The sequence below is a fragment of the Ruditapes philippinarum genome, unplaced genomic scaffold (assembly GCF_026571515.1).
Source record: "Ruditapes philippinarum isolate M1 unplaced genomic scaffold, ASM2657151v2 ctg910_1_1_1_1, whole genome shotgun sequence".
NCBI classification, from domain to species: domain Eukaryota; kingdom Metazoa; phylum Mollusca; class Bivalvia; order Venerida; family Veneridae; genus Ruditapes; species Ruditapes philippinarum.
In genome coordinates, this window is record NW_026863552.1 from 217,678 (window position 1) to 240,415 (window position 22,738).

General features: G+C 33.4%; 1 protein-coding gene and 1 long non-coding RNA gene across 2 annotated transcripts; one reads left to right on the plus strand and one right to left on the minus strand.

Moving 5' to 3' along the window:
- Positions 1-1,053: 1,053 nt before the first annotated feature.
- LOC132722475 (protocadherin Fat 3-like) lies at positions 1,054-19,618 on the plus strand. Its single transcript, XM_060706981.1, has 11 exons — positions 1,054-1,335; positions 4,389-4,448; positions 9,414-9,541; positions 10,182-10,226; positions 10,442-10,522; positions 11,819-11,932; positions 12,175-12,294; positions 12,571-12,723; positions 14,247-14,328; positions 15,599-15,732; positions 18,576-19,618. The coding sequence occupies exons 1-11, from the start codon at positions 1,284-1,286 to the stop codon at positions 19,371-19,373; spliced, it is 1,767 nt and encodes a 588-aa protein (XP_060562964.1). The 5' UTR covers positions 1,054-1,283; the 3' UTR covers positions 19,374-19,618.
- On the minus strand, positions 5,370-7,740 carry LOC132722474 (uncharacterized). Its single transcript, XR_009624615.1, has 3 exons — positions 6,966-7,740; positions 6,336-6,531; positions 5,370-5,825 (listed from the first exon to the last, which is right to left on the minus strand). It is a non-coding gene; the product is annotated as an uncharacterized LOC132722474 (long non-coding RNA).
- Positions 19,619-22,738: the final 3,120 nt, after the last annotated feature.

A 22,738-nucleotide genomic window follows, 5' to 3' on the forward strand; every position in this document is an offset into this window, starting at 1 on the left:
TGGATGCTTTGAATTTTAGGTGAATTTTGATATCGTCACATCTCAGTGAGTTTCATCAAGGAAGAATAAAATGTAACACCATAAAACAAAATGTAAAGTAAAATGTACCGGGATGAGGATAGTTCTTAAACATTTTGCTTAATTTGTAAATGATTACAAAGTTTACAAGCTGTTAAACTTAACCCGCAATTTCGTGAAAATAATATCACAATGCACATGCTTTTTACATAAAGTTATTAAATACAAATATAACAACACATTTTTTTACTTGATTTTTACGAATCAAAATAAAACTAATTTACACAACATGAAATTAACTGCTAATAATAACAGCTCCTTCCATAGGCAAAAATAAAAAGCGTTCCATAATAGACGACGCCGCTCACCGGCGTCGCCAATAAAACGTAAAACAAGTTAACGGGATACATAAAATAGATGTTGCCCTACTTTGAAAAATAATCAATATAAATATGCTAGAGTTTACAAAATGGGTATTTTCTTAGCTACAGGAACTAATTATTATGTCATTGTTAGGCAAGCACTGCTAACATTTCTTTTTGTATTGAAACTTAGAAATAACATGATTTTGCATGTTAACCAGTTTTACTTCGGCCGAGTATCTTTTTCAATAATGCTTATTGTTTAAGATTTCTTCAAGGAGTTATTATGTCATTATTATGCAAGCATTGCTTACATTTCTACTGTATCGGAAACTTAAAAAACAAAATATGCTAGCTTATCAGCTTTACTTCGACCGAGTATCTTTTTAAAGATACTTCTTGTTATATTTATTGACAGTCCATCTAGATTTTACTCAGGCAGCGATAGCTACCTATTCATTTTAAATAATTTTCAATTTACTACCTTTCTTCAGTTTTGTGTTTTGTATTTGTATATTAATTTATTACAGGAAATATTCGTAAACATTTAGATAAAATGTAGATATGTGTAGATAGATAACAACGTTTATTATCTTTAACTTGCGCATGTTTGAGGTATAGAATGTTTGCAGATTTATTTATCAAAACAGCATTTATATCCGCTTACCCTAACATGTCAAATGGCTAAGATTTAATTGAACGAGATTGTACATGGATATTTAAACTTTCATTCAAATCTTAATTGATTATATTTGAACAACTGATAACAGTTTAACGGAAAACAAAATACAAATATCAGCGCAAATACTCTTTTAACTTTTACAGGACCTACTGGGCTAGCACTACTGTCTAAAAACGCCATGTTGAATTTTTGAACTTTTTCAGAGTTAAACATAAGATAACATGGCTACACACGGATCATTTTTTCTCTTTTGTTATATAATTATACTGTCAGGTACGTCTTTATTTTTCCCGTTATTTCCGATATTATTTATATTTACAATATTTTTCATGATTTGAAATAACTAATATTAATTGTATTTTTATGATGTATCATTATGATTTCAGGAGATTTTTTTTTGAATTTTTTTAGTTGGTCGCGCAACCATGCATTAGCATGACATACTGAGCTTGATGGATCTTCCTGCAACCATATGCTCTAAAGCGCGCGTTTAAATTTTACACCACTTTATCGCATTTTCATGTGGTTGAAAGACCCCATTTAGTATATTCTATCTAGAACATGTACGAATATACTTAGCTTCTTATAAATCACCTAGTACAGCACCATTTTGTGTCTTTTGTTTCTCCTGTCTGATCTTACGTCGATTCTGTTTAACTTTCCTAGATAACCAGTAATTACCGTTTTGTGTGATATACATTGATGAGTACAATGCTGGTTTTATATTGGACTCCCACACAGCATCAAAACCTAGCGCCTCGTCCAATATAGGTTTGACAGTTGTTCATGTAGTAAATGCAGTATTTCAGGCCGGAACATTTTTTAATGATGCTAAAATGATGCTAAGCTGAGCTTTCGCCGTTTTTGAGATTGTTTTCCCTTTTTGGGTTACCATTATCATTATTTTATATACACACATTTCAAGTTTATTGACGTCATTATAGTTTGTATATACAACAACAAAAAAAACATGTTAAAAACTCTGACATGATAGTATATGCCCATAATTTGATACCATACGTTAAACTTCTCTGGGGTTGATAGCACTTTCAACTTATTTAATTTTGACTTAATGTAGCTTCCTTGACCTCGGGATTTAGCGTGTACTCGTCAGTAACCTAATTAAAAATACTCAGCAATTGTGTCACGTGATTTTTGTGATGAGAGGATAAATTTCTAAAATAAAGCATTTACATATCATAATTACGGATACATGTACATTCTAAATCTTTGTGTTATATGATGGATTAATTAGTTATGAATGGGAAATAAACGGAAAAATAGACAAAGTAGTGGAAATATTTGTGAAAAAGAGAAAAACAGTAAGATTTTCAAACCAAGAGGCCCGTCAAAGGAGTCGAAAATTTCCTTGAGCGATAAATACGATTTAGGAAGTGTGTTTGGTGGTCCTTATATGGGATCGAAAATGCCAAGAGAAGCTCCGGATGATACTTTGGGAAAAAACAAAATTAAAACACCAAAAAACAACAAACATACTACATGTTTATCCTTCTTAAAATTCATAAACGGTTATAGAATCATGATTTGAGGTCATTTTCCAACTTTGGCGTAGAATTGTATTGAAAAATGACCTTTGTGAACTTAGAAAATTCTTGGTGCAAAATAATTTTCAAAAAAGATATCTTCGTGACCGTATTTTTAAGAGGTCATTTTCCAAAGCTTTAAACTCAGATATGGATTTGGTCTTTTGTGACATTTTCACGCAATCCCCTTTTCTTGTCCGTCGCATCCAGTGCTTTCAGCACTTTGATTAATATATATGTATTGTAATTGTAAAAAAAAAATGTACGCAGAAAGAAAAAACAACAACATTTTACAATGAAAATATGTCCGAAAAAGAAAATTTAAGGCACTATAATCCGAAACAATTTTAAAAGTATTTTAAGAGTTAATCCAGTACATCCGTTACATGTATAAATTTAAGGAATAACCATAAGTAGCGATCTTATTAACTGTTCAAATATCCATGCTGAGATTTTTTGTGTTTACCATTCTTTTAATGTCTTGAATACTCCATATGAAGAATTAAATCAACTAATAAGTTTAGATGAAATTTCATTAATTTTCAATTGTTGAAAAGAGGTAAAATTTAAGGTAGTGATTGTTAATTGAATGAAAATATCACCGTCCGGTTAGGTCAATAGGTAGAGTATTGGACTGTGAATGGGACGACCCTGGTTTGATTCCCAGACGGTGCAGGAAACTTTCATTGGATCATGAAATCCGTTCTACGGTCATTCGCACTGTAACTTTGCTCTGGCATGTACAGACGTTATCAGTTCCTTGCGAAAGTGAAGGCAACTAGTACTGGTAAACTGCTTGACAGCCTGCACAGGAATGATGCGGTGGGTGAACTGTGCTCTTGTAAATTCAATGTGGCTTTCTGTCATGATCCGGAGTGAAAACTACCAACATCACCACCACCACATAAATGAATATTCATAGAAGATTTTGATTGGATATACTCAATGCTATTTTAAATTTGGGTTTTAATCCTGAGAAATGGACTAAGGGAATTATTATACATTTGCATGCATAAAAAGGACTTCGTTGATGATGTTAACACATATAGAAGCAAAACATCAGTAAGTTCGAAAATATTCATCACTGAAACTTTTTGTGAAAGTAATAATATCATATCTGATGCTCATGTTGGTTTTCGAAAAGGGCGTTCTACGTACAGTGAATGCTATTTTTCTATTGTTCTTAGTCCAAAAAATATTTAAATTAAAATAAACGATTACTGATTGTTGATATGATGAAATGTTTAACTGTAAATATAGTAACGCATTATAGCTGACACTGTATAAAATAAGTATTTAAGGTAAAATATTAATAATAATAACAGATACCAAAATGTAAAATCTTGCATTAAGTCATGTTATAGTTATTCAGATATTCAGAGATAATCTCTCTAATTTTATCCTTTCTCTTTGTTGATAATTTAGAATTTTATTTACAAGACAACAATGAAACCGGTTTGACCTTTGATGACTTTATTTTGATCTTCGCTGATGATATGGCCATGTTGGCAAGTCGGCAATAGAAATAATTTAGATCTTTTATATTCATATTGTAACTCTTGGGGACTCAAGGTAAATACCACTAAAACTAAATGGTAATGGTTTTCCGTAAGTTCTACCCACAGAACACTGACCCTATGATGGCCAAATCTTAAATGTTGTAAATGATTTAAACTGCCTTGGTACTGTTTCGAAATCGAAATCGTTTCATAAAATTATTCGGACTTGTCTCAGTGCGTCGATTTGTATAGGAAACCTAACAAAAAAATGCATGTTTTATAGTATTTCAGTTGAGGGCGGAGCGTTCTACGTCTGTTACAGTGACCGAGACAGCGTCTAACGGTAATGTAAAACTTTTAATATTTTGACAAAGAAAATGTATATCACTAGAGAAACTTTAGAATAATGCTATTTTTTGCATTAGTGTCCAACTTTATTTGTCATCCAATGGAAACGCTGTATTTCTTCAAAATAATGAGTGTTAATTTTCATAGAAGAACAAAAGTCGATACTGTTCATAGTCGCCTTCTATTTTTCATAGTGCTTCATAGTATCGCGTTTGTAAAAAAAGTCATTTGCATAAATTTGCACATGCGCTTTCGTGGGCCGCTTTTGAATATTAATTAAGTAAAAATGACCTACATTATTTTTGCATTTATTGATAAAGGATATACATGCAGTTTAGATTTAAATCAATCTTTGCGAAAAAAGATACTGCATGTGTTAAAGTAAAAAACAATACAAAAAAGCAATTCATATTTTTTATTACGAATGTAGAAAACGGTCTTAATTAATTTGTAACTAAGAGGAACCCAAACAAAAAAAAGATAGGAATGAATCAGTATAATAAATGATAAACAAATTTACCATTTATTCCCAATTTATTATAGATGGAAATGACATGCAAATGAGCCAATGCATTATGAATAAATTGTTAATAAATCAGTGAAATGAATTGGTAATGAATTGGGTCCATATTTACCAACTTATTATAAATTGTTAATAAATCAGGTTAACAAATGGGTAATGAATTTGGTCCTTTTCTTGACTTAGTCAATGAATTATCAACAAATCAGGTCAATCAATCGGCAATAAATTAGGTTCGCTGACCAACTGATTCATTAATGAATTGCAAATAAATTGTTAATGAATCACTAATAAATTGTATTTTTTCTTCTTCCATAAACCGAAATTCAATGTATTAATGAATCATTAACAAATCAGGCTTGCCTGCTTATATTCATCTAATGGATTTGAATAAATGCAGGTTCCAATGATGGTGTCAATTCCGGAGAAAAATATGAAAATAATAATAATAATAATAACATATCTTGATAAATTTTATTTATTTTTCTTTTATTTTTACAAACAAAAGCTGACTAGATTAATCAAGAACATACAACAAGATTAAAATTTGTGAACAAATCTATGCCACCACATCATAACATTGAAAACTCATGATGTACGTGCATAGCTCATTTCATAAATATCCCTGCAAATAAAACAGATAATGTCAGGTAAACAAGTAAAGGGTAATAATTCTGGAAATATTCGTGCTTGCTGTTAGGAAATATTTCTAGTTTTAGAAACTAGGGCTTTATGTCAGTCTGAAAACATCTTTGCCTTCCTTTTCAGTAGTGTTTGTCTGGAGCTACACCTTTTTCATTCCTATAATCATTAAATGTTGAATTTTTATACTGAGGCAATGAATGGCATACTCTGAAATAGAAAAGAAAATTCTCATAAAAAGTATCATATTTATAAATACAATATCAAAATTTAAACTTAGACTTCTAGCTGACATATCACTCTGAAAAAAGTATAATATATTTTTGTTCTATTTGCAATACAATCTGAATTTGAATTTCAACTCGAGCCAAATACTCTAAAGGACTCAACCACTTTGGACTGTACATGTTCAATAATAAAACCAGCAGTATATTTCACAAAGTCTGATGATAGATAAATATTTGTTGATAAAACAAACGGGTGAATGTTCGATTTCATTTTCAACAGAGGAATGAACAAATATTTTGTAGCAAGTCCAGATTTTTACCATTTGCTTCAATTAAATTTAAAACGAAATTGAAAGGCTATGACATTGAATTACTTATATGTACATGAACAAAATTCAGATTGAGAAGTATTATTTTTTATCATTTACTTAATATTTAAAAAGCACAAAAGTCATTTTTAAAATTATTAATATATATGTAGCCCTATACTTACGCTTCAAAGATTCATATATGTCATTTCCTTGGAATGCCCTCGTCCCATAACTAATAGCAAACTCTTCACGATCAAAGAAGCCGTCCATCTGCATTTTATTATCTCCCGTTCATCTGCTTTTTACCATCTCATCAGAGTTGCTGATTTTTACGTTCTGTCCTTTCTTTGCTGCTCTTTTCAGTTTTCTGCGAGATAACTAAGTAAAAGAAAAATAGTCTTCTGAAGTCACTTAAAATAAAAAAGAACATCATTTTTCAACGCATTCAAATGTGCTGATGAGCTCAGTGTGAAACAATGCAGATTTATGTTTTAAAATAGGCTGTACATAGATATCGCTAATCCTCATAAACAATGCATGTGCATGCATGTATATTTTAAAACTTGTATCTTGTATCATAAATATTTTTCAATCCAAATCAAATGAATAAAAAAATGTTTAATTTAAGGTGGTGCCATTAGGGTGGGACGAATCGTCACTAAAATGGGGCGAGTCGTTATGGGGCGAATCGATCGTTATCCTAATCTGCACATTACTCCAGTAAATTTTATTTTTTGTCAACTTACATATGATATAGATCTAGAAGGTTTTTAAAAACGCTATGTAGGACGAAAAGAAAATTTTGAACTTACCGTCTATCAGTAGTCTAGATGCCTTGATATTGTTTTTTATCCATATTTTTGTGTAACACCACAAGTTTTCATCTTCCAAAATAACCGCCTTTTTCCTATGCATAGAATTAATGCAAACGAAATGTTATTCCTAGCTATACTATAGTATTGTATAAAGTTCCTTATTTTGCAGCTGCAATGACAAAATCTGATGTAAGTTAGTTTGTTTCTATCATTAGTTATATCCAAAAGAAAGAAAACTGTTTGTATGGTAAGATATCTTTTTTCTGAAATGGCAAAAAAATTTCGTTTCCTATTAATCTTGTTCTGTTGTCGGCTGATAGGGGGCGCTCGGTATGCTGCAGTTCCCTGCAAGATCTTATCGTCTAATCGCGCGGCTGGGAGCCATGCTGTTCAAAACAATAAACTAACAACAGATGTTAAGTCCGAGAGAATTAAGTCGCTTTTTTACGACATTTTACCTTTTTACGCATATACGTTAATCTATTCGACAGTTTTTTTTACTGATAATGATAGCTAACTGATCTAATCATAAAAAGCCGTGGGTATGGATCAGATTGCGTATTAACAATAAGAAAGACAAAAACTGATCTTGATCACTCAAAAATAAAATCTACATGCAAATTAGTTAGACATATTTAACAGTAAAACGAGATTGTATAATTGACTCTTTTTTTACGTTTTGCGCTGAGCATGGAATTAATAATATGGTGATGCTTAAACTAAGAGACTTGAAAAACCCATATATATTTTCCAGTGACTGATTAAAAACAAGTACGGTAATGAGTAAAGGGAAATTAAAAAAAAATTGTATAGTTAAGATCGAGGGGTTTAGTTGTTATGAACAGTAAAACAAAAGGACCTACATCAATGAAAATTTCTGTTATAATTAAGCAAATTATGAACATCTGAAGTACAATGAATATGTTATGAATAAATCCTGGAAAATCTCTGATTTTAATGAATCATGAACAACTTGTGATCGAATATCTCAGAACTTTAAAGTGTAATGAATTTGTAATAAATGGTATCAAATGCAATCGGGAAAAGTTCTATTTCCAATAAATCATGAATAAATTGTATACATTCCAGTTCAAGTGTAATGAATTTGCAATAAATTGTATTGAATATATCTTATGTTTGTAATCAATGGTTAATAAATCTGTCTTTTGTAATGAATCTATAATAAATGGGGTCTTTTCTTTCCAGTAAAAGCACAATTTATTTATGATTCATTTAATGAATCATGAACAAATTGTATTAACAAATCAGGAAAACATGATTTATTCCAGATTTATTCACAATTTTGATATAATTTGTTGATGTATTTTTTTGTTTGGGAAAGTGTGTCTATTCACTTTTTTTCGGTAGACAGAAAGTGAAAGTAGACATTATTTTTTTGGAAAATATATTACGTGACCTCGTGTTTAACACATGACAATTAGCGTATACTTGTATAAATCATATAAGATATAGCTACTGAGTATCAGTTGTCCAATTCATCAAAGTGTATAAATCATATCAGGTAACAATTATCCGACTCATCAAAAAAACAATTTAAAATGGAAACTCGCATCAGCCATATGCCGCAACTGAAACACAAGGGGTACATTGTCTTCGCGCAAAGTGACGTAAATCATGCATGTTTATAAGGTCAAATTTTAAACCCACCTTTCAGGTAATTGTTTTGTAAAGCGGACTGGTAGTGACGTAATAAAATGAATATTCATGAGGCTAAATAAAGTTTGACGCTAAATATGTTAGTATTCATCCGTAGCTGTTCTACAGAAATTAGAAACATTCTCCGGTCGCTATCGCTCCCGTCGAAGTTTCTAATTTCTGTAGAACAGCACGGATGAACACTAACATATACATAGTGAGGTTCCATCAACCCTCATGAACAGACTCAATCAAACCGAGTTTGCATTTCTGTTGTTTTCATTGCTTCTGCAGTAGGCTGTCGTTTATGGTATTCCGTAAGAGACGAATTGTAAACTGATACCTTGTGGAGAAAGTATTGATTCAAGATTTAAGGACTTTTCGAGTGGAAATAAATCATTCAGCGGATGTACCTTTTGATTTGAGCGAATGAATTGTATTTCATTGATTATCTTTGTTTGTATTATTCGAAATGTTCGTTACCGATGCCCCATTGGAGCCTCTGTAAAAAAAAAACTCAACCGATATATAGCAGGTGCAAAAAAAAATTCAACTGCTATATAGCAGTCGAGTTTTTTCCCTATATGAATCAATGGAAAAACTGTACTGCAATATATAATTTACAGTTTTCAAATGCTCATTGAAAGTGTACCGAGTATAATAAAATAGTTTCGGCCTAACTGCCTCGTCATTTTCTTTGCAGAAACATCCCTTGATGTCGCCCCAGCCAGTGTTATAACTAACTCGTTTCATATACTATAACTATTACATACATGTATCTATATTCAGGTACAGTTCTTCTTCAGAGAAATGAGACCGCTAGCTGCAATGTGACGTCACTGGATCAGAGCTATATTAAATTCACTGACAAGAACGTCCTCGTGATCTCAAAACCTTTGGACCTAGAAGTTCTAAAGGTATATCAGAACACGTACCAGTCAAACTTGACAGTTTGCAACTTTCACTTTGTTATTAAATTCTTGAAAAAGAAAAGCAAAGTCAAAGAATAAATATAAATTTATTAATGAACAAAAGAAAAATAAATAACAAATTAAGATTTTTATTTTTATCTTGAGCTTTTTTTTTTCGAAGATTTGGAAATTATTGAAATTTTTATTTTGCTGTATCTGGCCTTCACTCTGTTATTGAATTCATATTAAGACGCAACATTCTTTAGGATAAAGCCTTATATATACAAATGTATATATGAAACTCAATTTACCTTGGCTCATTTATGACCTAAAACTTAAAGATTAAATTATTGAATTTTCAATAATGTTTTCATAAATGGATTATCGTCATACTTGGGACAAAACAACCCTTTCGACAAGACCTTCTTAAAGGCTGAAAAGACCTTAACCTTGAGCTTTAAATGACATTTATTGACCGTTTTCCTGGTTTTCATAGCATTATAAATATTGCCCAATTTCACTTCCTAAACCGTAGATATGCTTTCTCCTACACAGTTGCAAATGTGACTGCGTAATTGTTTGTGTTACAAAATGTAAAATTAAATTGGAATTACTTTTCACTAATAATAACTTTATTTATTTTTAGGATGCGAAATTAACTGTTAATTATACATGTGGCAGCATCCGAAAGGTAATTCAAGCATTGTTTATTACATTAGAAAATGTTAGTAAAGTAGTAGTAAACGAGAGAAATGAATTCCAAGTTTTCATTAGAAAATAAATACCTTCGAGTATAAACATTAATTAATAAATCAGCTCACTTTCAATAGTTCAGTCTAGTATAGAAACAAAATAATACACAAATACATTATACAAGTATTTTATTTATCATTTTATTTTTTACAGACTCTAACTATCAATATCACACCGGTAAATGAATTTGATCCAGTTTTTAATAGATCGCCTTTCTACATAAACGTCAAAGAAGTAAGTTAAACATATTCATTGCCTTTTTTAATAAGTACAATAAATAATCTAGAAGCATCTATATCTACAGAGCTCTATAAGTAGACATTTGGCCAGGATCACATCTGTCACATGTGTTTTATATGAAACCACTAAACGTTGACTGTAACACGATATTCGGCTTAGCTGCATACGGCAATATGCTGCATATCATTGTTTATAGCTTATTTTAATAAGATGTAAACAGATTTTCACCTAGGCAACAACTACGACGACTATGTCTACATCAACGACCACGACTATTTTACGACCACGACTATAATTAAAAAAAAAATTGATAATTACAATGACAGCTACAACTAGGACCACGACTTTTACGACTACGCAAACGATTACGTTCATTATTACGTCTACGAATTATACGTCGAGAAGTACGGCTACGGCTACGATAATAAAGTGCACAAATAAACTTTAACAACCTATTACTACGAGAACAGCTAAGACTTCGACAGAGATTACAACTACGACTTGATAGACTACGCCGGCAACTACCCCGACTACGACTATGATTTCTACCTCTTATGACTTACCAAGACAAGGACACGAATACATTTTTAAAGACTATATACCGACAACTATGGTCACGACATCAACCACGACTACGTATTTAAAGACAACATCTCCGGCGACTACTTGACCACGACTACTACGACAACGACAACCTCGGCCACGAGTATTCTGAATTTCAACGACTACTTAAACAACTACAACTTACAGGTTGAGTACTAGTTCTAAGTTTTATTCAGTAGGAGTTTGATTTTACAACTACGACTTTCACTTCAACAACTTGGCCACGAATACACCGACGGCTACTATTTTGACCACAACTACAATTACTATGACTATTTTACGATTTTAACTACTTCCTTTATATATACCGATACGATAATATTGGATAATGATAATAATACCTTTAAGTTTGTGACCTACGTCCAGCGTATACAGCTTACCTTAGCTGTATACGCTGTCAACCAACCTTGAAGAGGTACTCAACGGTTATCGCTTTCCAGAGATCAAATTCGTCAAGAAACAGTCCACTACTTACTGTCTGTGATAAACATCATTATACATTAAATCACGCGTTAAAACATAATTGAACCTTTCATAAGAATAAGAAACAACAATTTCTGAGGCATAGTGAGCATCAATGACATTATTATTATCGTAGTTAATTTTACAATAACCAAAGCACATTTAAAACGTTTAGAGTTGTACCTCATTGTGTTTATCTCTACCCAGGAATATTTCTCTTCACAGGAAATTGCCATTGGGACACAAGTTCTATTCCTCGGCGACAAATGCACTGATGCTGACAAAATAAAATATGGAAATGTGTCTTTGTTTGGCTTGCACCTTTTTGGCATCACTGCTGTACGTACAATTACAGTTGGTAATAATAATAATAATAATAATAATAATAATAAAATAATAATAATAATAATAATGATAATAATAATAAATCTTATAATTCACTTCCATATGTGTGATTAAGACAATGAAATAGAATTTGTTTCTTCAATCTTTTGAGATTTCTTCATAATAAAATATTTTCTTAAAATGAATTATTGGTAAAAACGTTATTGTTGAAATGCATTGAATTGATTATGTTTTAGTTTGATGGTAGAGGACATTTTACAATCGACAATAAAACTGGAAGCATAACAACTAGTACTGAGTTAGATTACGAAAATCTTCCATTGAGAAATTATTTCGTTCTAAACGTTTCAGCGCAGGCAAGTTTGACGGTGCTCACAAATTTAAGGTTGATGTGACTCCCTTTTTTAAACTTATTTTCTTTTCATAAAAGAAATATAAAATGCCAGAAAGTTCTAACATATTTTCATACAAAATAAACACTTGTGACGTAAACAATTTTTACAAGGTCTAACAAATGTGCATACAAGATAAAGGCTTATGCTTTTCTAACATATTTGTATACACAATACACACTTAGGCTTTTAGAAATTTATGAAGCACGAGAAAATTTTTACACTGCATTATAAATACAGGATGACGGTGGCCGTATTACATTTACCACGGTGAATATAACTGTAGAGGACATTGACGATAATTCACCAGAGTTTAGACTCGCGTCATGTCGAGATACATCGCAACAATGTCGTGTGACAGAATATTCAGCTATAACACATAGATTCTATCAGGTATTCTTTAATTTGTAATGAGAAGAAAAAATGTTGTAGAAGTCTTCTTTTTGCCCGTATACTGTACTTTTGCCGTGTTAAATCAGTATGGAAAAATAGTGGTATTTCATCAAGTAAACGATTTTAGTATAGGCTTATAGTATTTTATGTCTACATAACTTGAAAATACCATGTGGAGAAAATATGAAAATTATGACATTCGATTGATCAAACAACGCTGTTACAGTAGCCAGTTTATAAAATGTCATAATGCATATTGCTGTACGCTTTTGGGGCAAAATCTTAAAGAAATATAAAAAAAAATATCAAAAGATCTATACATTCAGAAAACAATGCTTTTTTGAAAAAAGATTTTGGTTTATTTACGTGCCTATGAGAAAAAAATGAAGAATTGGGTTAAGTTTGGCAACTTTCATGAACAACAAATTTTGCCTATCTATATACAATGCACTGTTGTTGAGCAATCAGAAAAAAATGTGGAGAAATATGCTCAATTACTAGCTGGATTATGAGGCAAACTAAATAGTTTGTGAAAGTGTATGCTTGCTGCTTTAAATGTATAGGGCACACCAGTATGTAAACAGATTTGTTGCCGAGTTGCTTCAAAATTATGATGGTATTTTAATGATTATATCGCTGAAATCAATGTACATTGCTCGTCTTTCAGTTGAGTTATAGTTATAAATACTGTTGCCGTATGTTATATATGTGTCTGGCTTAATTCCGTCGTCCGTATGTTATATATTTGTGTCTGGCTCAATCTTAATTCCATCGTGTAACAGTTGAAAAGGGCCTTGCTCACTTTATTTTACGGTAACAACCTTCACATCATCACTAACTACCGTTATGCGGTGCTATTTAAATCCCTTTATTTCCCGCCAGATCTGCGAAGTAACTTTCCTCCCCGTTGTATTGTTTTTCTTATATCTTTTTTATTCCTACATTATGCACATTCCCCATACAAATATTCTGTCTTGTCTAGAGAATTGCTGCAAGATCATTCTTCGATTTGTCCATTTGTACATATTGATATTGTAAATTAACACAAGTTGCTATTGACGGCTTTATTAGCCAGACAGATTTAAATCTATAAAATTAACTATATGATCTCTTCTTGTCTGTTTCTGAATGATACTTTTCATGTATAGTTTTAATGTCCGCATTCACAAGTCATACCTGCCTTTTGCACCCAAATAGTAGTTGTTTCTTATTTGTTTCCATTTCTATTGTCATCTCTTTCAAAGTAAGCCATTACCGGATTTTTTGCAACAGGATTATTTTATATCAAGAAGTTTGGGTGCATATGAACTATATGAACTTATATTTCTACAAAACAACATGGCTGCATAAGATTGTTGTTATTACAGATTTTAATTTCTTGGAATCTTGTTCTAAAGTGATCCATCATTAATCTGGCTAACTCACTTTCTCAATTTCTTTATTATTTGTAAATGAATATTTATTCGAATAATATGTTTATCAGATGATGATGCTTCTATCATTTATAATTTTTCTCTTACCAGGGAAGTTTGTCAATTTTTCCGTCAAGAATATTTGCTATCGACAGAGATACAGGGATAAATGCCGAAATTGTGTACGCAATAGGTAAGACCTGTAGACTAGTAAAGCAAAGGTTTGTAAATAACTAGATTGAAATACATGCAAGTGTTGGAATGAAAGGTTAATTCATGGATGACAACATTTTTTGCACACAGTTAAAGTTAGATTGATCCATTTGTGTGTGTGCGGGGGGGGGGGGGTAGATTTGCTAGTGTCCGTACGTCCGTTCTCATGTTGTGTCGCATGTACCTCAAGATGATGATCAGCATATGATGTTGTGTATCTGGGGTTTCGCGTGCGGATTAATCTAGTTTTGTCAAAGTTATTGCCCTTGATTTAATAAAAATTTGCATTTTTCAACTTAAATTGTGTTTAGTGTCCAACTTTATTTGTCATCCAATGAAAACGCTGTATTTCTTAACAATTCTGTGCGTTAATTTTCATAGAAGTACAAAAGTCGATACTATATCGGATTCCGTTCATAGTCGACTTCTATTTTTCATAGTACGTCATAAAACCGCATAGTGACGTAATATTTTAAAGTGAATGATAATGAGGCCAAATAAAGTTTGACACTAAATATGTTAGTATTCATCCGTGCTGTTCTACAGAAATTAGAAACATTCTCCTGTCGCTATCGCTCCCGTCGAAGTTTCTAATTTCTGTAGAACAGCACGGATGAACACTACATATACGTAGCCCAAGTAGATCTATATGTTTGTGTTCATCCGTGCTGTTAGAACTACAGAAATAAGAAACTTCGACGGGAGCGATAGCGACAGGAGAATGTTTCTAATTTCTGTAGAACAGCACGGATAAATACTATGCGGTTTTATGAAGTACTATGAAAAATAGAACTCGACTATGGACGGAATTCGATATAGTATCGACTTTTGTACTTCTATGAAAATTAACGCACAGAATTTTGAAGAAATACAGCGTTTTCTTGGATAACAAATAAAGCTGGACACTAAACATTATTTGAGCCATGAAACTTTACAGAAATGTTAGTCAGGTTGTGTAGTTGTGTACGTGTGGATTTATTCAGTATTTCTAGAGGTATTGCTCTTGACTCATATGTTGACTGATAGGAAGTAAAGCTCATTTGATAATTTATCTGTGATTTAATGTTAGCTGGATCAACGTTTAGCCAAATAATTTGGAAGATACCATCTAATTGGTCGTTGGAGTTGTCACCTAACAATGTCCTTTGTGCATTTGAAAGATGAACCACCGGTAACACACAAATATTATATGCCTCCGGTTAACAAATTTTTGTGTATGATATCAATGATGTATGCATATATTATTTTAGAGAGTGACCACGATATGGCCATGAACATTCGGATCAATAACATTACAGGAGAAGTGGAAATTGTCATGCCATTTGCTAATTTCACTACTTGGACAGATAGTGACGTGCTGAAAAACATCACTCTACATGTCACTGTAAGCATAAATTTGTTTTAATGAAAAAAAAACAACAAAAAAACCCCAAAAAATCCAAAGAACCAAAAATTATTTCATTTTAAACGACATAGCATTCTGGCATAACACAGCATCTCTTCTGGACAAATCGCTTAATATATAAGCATAAATTTGTTTTAATGAAAAAAAACACCATATATCTTTTCACCAGTGACACATTTTAATTGTCCGACATGTTGCGGGTTTAATTATTCAGTTTTGATCAAAGAATTGAACATGATGCATGGTTTTAAACACTATTCTATGCTATTCTATTTTATTTAACTATATATAAATGATTTCAAAAACAAACCAAAACAATATGTTAATGATTTACGGTATAAGTATTGTTTTTCTTATTTGCTTCTAATAAATGATAGCCCATGTTTATTAGAAAAAGATACTTTTCAATTGATAAATATTGTTTAGTTTATACAAATTTATTTTAGTTCGATTGTGTTGGAAGCTATAAGCTTATTGAAACACTCTCGAATCCGTTCCTGGAACCAACCAGTACTAAGCAATGAATGTAAAGTTTCTTGCTCAAGGAAACAACGGTTTGCCCCTGACAGGGTTTGAACCCACGCGGTCAGCAATCCTTAGATTACTAGTCCCAAGCGTTAACCTCTCGGCCACGCCGCCATTTGCAAAATATTGTTTTACTGAAATTACTGTACATAATCATATTGCTTTTAGAACGTACGATGACACGTGTAAATTAATACTGGATAACATTATAAGGAAATGGAAAGTGGTCGGCTTTAAGGCTTTTTTTCGGTGAGTGGAAAGAGAATGTGGTCGCTTTCTTTCTTGCGTCGACATGATTCAGACACCTAGTTTACTATATGGAGAACACTTTCAGAAAATTACGAAGGCACAAAGGTGACATGTGTGTGTGTGTTTATTTATCTCGTGACCACGAGATGCTATGTCGTGACCACGAGCTACTAAGTCGTGGCCACGAGATAGCTAAGTCGTGGCCAAGAGATACTTTGTCATGGCCACGAGTTACTTAGTCGTGGCCACGAGATAGCTAAGTCGTGGCCACGTGATACTATGTCGTGGCCACGAGATAGCTAAGTTGTGGCCACGAGATAGCTAAGTCGTGGCCACGAGATACTATGTCGTGGCCACGAGTTACTAAGTCATGGGAACGAGATAGCTAAGTCTTGGCCAAGAGATATTATGTCGTGGCCACGAGTTACTAAGTCGTGGCCACGAGATAGCTAAGTCGTGGCCACGAGATTGCTAAGTCGTTGCCACGAGATACTATTTTTGTGGCCACGAGTTACTAAGTCGTGGTCACGAGATAGCTAAGTCGTTGCCACGAGATACTATGTCGTGGCCACGAGTTACTAAGTCGTGGCCACGAGATAGCTAAGTCGTGGCCACGAGATAAATAACCAATCAGATTACACCATTTATATGAATTTCCCTAATTAACTAGACATGTGCTATATAGTACAAGGATTCCCCTACTTCACCAGCCTGTAAAAATGCCATTTATACAACCAATTGACTGGCCAATAATTTTACAATTAGCGTCACTGCGACCCTGATTTTTGATCCAATGACCTCGAAATTATTAGAATCTTTCTGGGTTATATAAACCATGGCTTATCCCTTCTAAATTATTCATCAGACAAGGATTTTACCTTATATGCTATCTACTGTACATGGGCAATCTCCCTTCCAAATAAAATAAACCAGAGCTTATTCCTTCTCATGTTATCGTATAAACAAGGTTAACAGGCCGTAGTACGTACAAAATGACCAATTCAATCACAAAATTGTCCCAACCAAGAGCTATAGTCAAAATTAATGTCTGATGCCACGACATAGTATCTCGTGGCCACGACTTAGCTATCTCGTGGCCACGACTTAGCTATCTCGTGGCCACGACATAGTATCTCGTGGCCACGACTTAGTAACTCGTGGCCACGACTTAGTAACTCGTGGCCACGACTTAGCTATCTCGTTCCCACGACATAGTATCTCGTGGACACGACTACGCTATCTCGTGGCCACGACTTAGTAACTCGTGGCCACGACCAAGAATCTCGTGGCCACGACTTAGCTATCTCGTGGCCACGACTTAGTAACTCGTGGCCACGACAAAGAATCTCGTGGCCACGACTTAGCTATCTCGTGGCCACGACTTAGTAACTCGTGGCCACGACATACACGACTTAGCTATCTCGTGGCCACGACTTAGTTACTCGTGGCCACGACAAAGTATCTCGTGGCCACGACTTAGCTATCTTGTGACCACGACTAAGTGACTCGTGGTCACGGCATAGTATCTCGTGGCCACCTTTGTGCCACCGTAGAAAATGGCGCTTGTGACATGTATTTATTTTACGACGTCATGAACATTGTATTGTATTGTGTATGTATTGTTTTGTTAGCGTGGGCCGGGTCGTGTACCCCTTGTAGTTTGCAATTTCCACAGAATCGTTATTTGTGAACATATTATATTGATTTTTTCGCTGTATATTGTGGACATGTTAAGATATTTTTCATTTGTAAAATTGTGTACGTAAATTAAAAAATATATACAGTAGAGCTGCAGTCCTTTTACTTTTTAAAGGAAAATAAATGTCAGTAACTTAGGAATTTGAAGATAACACAACGACTGTGCAATAGTAATGCCAAATCAATGGCCGAACAAGTAATGCATAGTGCTTATTATAATCACCAACAAATATAACTATATTATAATCTAAGCTATTTGTTTACCTCACTTTAATCGTCTATTTAGTGCTTTAGTTTCAAGTTCTGTGTATTATGTATTAATCGTAAATTTCCTAAAATTTTATTTGTAGGCGACAGAAGAGTCTACTTTTTCTCATCAAACAAACATTAGTTTTACAATTCTTATATACCGGGATCTACCGACCACAACTAGTTTGCCAACGACAACAAACACTAAATCATCAACACCAACTACCGCAGCCAATAACAGAAAAACTGAATCTCAGATCGATCCTATACTTCTTGTTGAAATTGTTGTCCCTATTTGTCTGGTTATTGTTCTTGTTATTTTTGTAATCTGCATGATTCGAAGTCGGAAAAGGAGACAACGAGACACCAGATACAAGCTAACGGAAAGTCAAAGACTTGAAAAAATTCGAAAATCAAAACAAAATGAACACGAAAATATTGACGTCATTTCCTCTACCCCAATCAATCCATATGAGTTAATTAATATGTATGCAAGAATGGATTCGGACAGGAACAGCAAAGAAGGGAGCTCAAAGTCCAGCAAAACGGAAGATGATTCATCAACATCTAAAGAAAGCGCACACTATAACAAAAATGAAAATATTATGAATTTACATAGTGAAACAACCGGAAAAGATGTAGATCTTTATGCGAAAGTGCGCATACCGCGAAAAAGGCAAAAGCACACTATGTCCTTTTTGAATGATGCATTTGACAACATTGAACAAGTAGAAAATGAGGGCGATTTCACTGTATCTGAACGCGACTCAGGAGATGATTCGGCCATGACAGTTTGTGACGACAATTTGCGCGAACGGTCAATGGAAATTTCTGATACGGAGGCCGAGACCGGACACAATTATGTTAATACGGAAGATGTAAGGGAATTTCTAGAATAAACCTTCTGAAAAGTCGATAATGTGATGTTGATGAATTTTGATATTTATATTTTATACATGTATATGTTACAATCGCATATTAAATTTTAGACATAATCTATGTTATATGAATACTTTCATCATTTTCATAAGGGAATGAAAGGATTAAAACAGAAAGATAACTGATAAATGTGCTGCGTGCATTTCCAATTATTTGTATACATAGTATCTATTAAATATATATAATAAAACAGAAGCAGACCTAAGGTGATTTTATATTTACTATGTACATTACACCCAAACGTTTATTGTAATTTTAGATCTAGTTCAATTCCAGCATTTCTAATGCAAAGGTGAGTAATTTTAGTCATTTTTATATTCTGCTGTATAAATTTTAAGGGAAAAATATGTTAGTAGATAAATATAATTGACTACCAGCAAATCGATTATGCAGATGCACAGGCGCTAGTCACATAATCAAATATTTTACATAACCGGTCTATATATGTTTATTTTATGTTTTTCAGTGGATTACTGATTTATCCGTGAAAATTTATATATTTGATAATTTCACAGTGATAATTTATTATTGTTGACAATTCTGACATTGGCAGGGCTGTTTAGAGAAAAGCAAAGCTGAAATTGATAAATAACTTAAATTTCAAAAGTAATGAAAAGAAGAAAACTTCATACAAATTAGTGAAATTACCAATCACCAAATATCGTCTATAAATTTTTGTTTCATTTTTACAGTCTGAAAAATACAATTCCTTCCACATGCAGAACTGCTCTTGCTGACATTTGGGCATATTTAAGTATCCTACGAGCAATAACTGCCTAATAACTTGAAAAGCAATGATATACATCAACCCGAAGAATAAGTAAATAACCCTGCGTTCGTAAGTTTGTAAGGCAGCCTTTCAAAAAGTCCATGTGTTCCAATTTCCTAGTGCGCAAGAAGTTTCCTGTGTGTCAGTGTATGAGTTGTGACCTTTTCAGTTCCCTGCGTATCAGTGTTTTAGTAGTGCCCTGCGTGTCAGTGTTTGAGAAGTATCCTCTTGGTATCAGTGTTAGTAGTATCTTGTGTGTAAGTGTTGCAGTAGTGTCCTGGGTGTCAGTGTTGCAGTAGTGTCCTGTGTGTCAATACTTTCCTGTGTGTCAGTGTTGCAGTAGTAATGTGTCAGTAATGTGCTGTGTGTAAATGTCCTGTGTGTCAGTAGTGTCCTGTGTGTTAGTGTTGCAGTAGTGTCCTGTGTGTCAGTAATGTCCCGTGTGTTAGTAGTATCATGTCTGTCGGTGTTGCAGTAGTTTTTGTGTGTCAGTAGTGTCCTGTGTGTCAGTGTTGCAGTATAGGCCTGTGTGTTCTGTGTGTCAGTATTTTTCTGTGTGTCAGTATTGCAGTAGTGTCCTATGTCAGTGTGTTTTGTGTGTCAGTATTCTCTTGTATGTCAGTGTTGCAGTAGTGTCCTGTGTGTCAGTGTTGCAATAGTGTCTTGTGTGTCAGTGTTGCAGTAGTGTCCTGTGTGTCAGTAATGTCCTGTGTGTCAGTGTTGCAGTAGTTACCTGTGTGTCAGTGTTGTCCTGTGTGTGGGTAGTGCCCTGTGTGTCAGTGTTGCAGTAGTTTCCTGTGTGTCAGTATGTGTGTTGTGTCTCTTGACTTCGTGTTGTATGTATAGTGTCATGTGTGTAAACATTTGAGTAGTGTGTGAGTAGTTTTTATTAATTAATTAATATACGAAAGATTGTTAGTATTTTAGTGAAGTAGAAAGATTGTTAGTATTTTAGTGGAGTAGCGGGGGATCGAACTCGCAACCCCTAGATTTGTAGTCAGACAGTGTTACCACTGCACTACAGCGCCCGCTCTGATTTATAACTATTTTGGAAGTCCCTTTATACAAACTTGAAATTGAGTAATGCAATTTAATTTTCACACCTAAATAGTTAATATAGCTGTTAGCTCTAAAGTGTTTTACAATGGCTGACATTCGTATCCTTGCTCGAGGGGTTATGATAAAGGACTTTACAAAAACGAGTAGTAAAAAGAAAATAAGTAAGACTGTTGACAGGCAATAAAAAATGCCAGAAAAAAACATGTTTCGTTAAATAGAATCGCAGTTCTAATATTGACAGTAAGTAAGCGAAATTACTAGTAATACTTGTTGTTAATGATAAATGATGGTTTGAGACAAGTCTTTTTAATTTAATTTTCACATGTTAAAGATAACACTGTTAGTGGAAATTAGGTGAAAAAAGTATGTAAAAGCAGCAAAATTCCAGCCTCATACTAATTTTTATAAAAAATTAAAAAAATTAATGTAAATTAAAGGTAAAACATTTTCGAGGGAACAAAGAAACTAATTTACATATCGCAAAGAACACTTTCAATCCACGTAAATTAGCAAATAAATTTCGAAACAGCAAAAAAACAACAACAAAAATAACCAAAAAAAACCCAAATATATGACACGTTAGATGAATTCTACCAAATGGTATTACCCCGCACTCTACGTCGACCAAGGCACACAGAACTTTGGTTATTCGCGTGAATCCTCAGCTACCTACCAGAATGTAGTTGGTAATTCGGATATTGCATGGATATTAACGGTTAACAAATGTTACGGTTATATAACAAGATATGTGTTTCCACAATATGGTAACAACCCTTCACCATACATCGCCCAAGGCACACAGATGGTTATTCGCGTGAATCCACTACTACCTATCAGAAGGTAGTTGGCAACTCGAACTTTGCATGTTTACCCATGATAACAGAAAGTGTTTTTTCCAGAATAAATATGACGGGTATATAGCAAGATAGATGTATTCTTCAACATTGAAAAACCCCGTCTCCCTATGTCCTCCAGGGGACTCAGTTGGTTTTTCGCTTGTATACAAAACTACATACTGGAAGGTAGTTGGTAATTCGGATATTGCATATATTCCTCCGAAAACAAAGTATTTTTTTCTGAAACAAATGTTACCGTTATATAACTAAATATGTGTTTTCTATATGTATAATATGGTAACACACCCTTCACTATAAATCGACCTGGGAACTCAGCTGGTTATTAGCTTGAATCCCAAACTGCCAACCAGAAGGTAGTTGGTTATTCGAACTTCTGGTAGGTAGTCTCTAAAAATAGAAAAAAAATCACAAAAAAGTTACAGATATATGACAAGATAGAGGAATTCTACCAAATGGTATCACCCCGTCTTTATACGTCGACCAGGGGACCCAGTTGGTTATTTGTGTGAATCCCCAACTACCTACCACAAGGTAGTTGGTAATTCGAACTTCTGCTGTTAGATAGTTTGGAATTCGCGCGATAAACAACTATATAGGTTCCCTCCTTTATTCTGTGTTTAAAAATGTATGATGTGTTCTA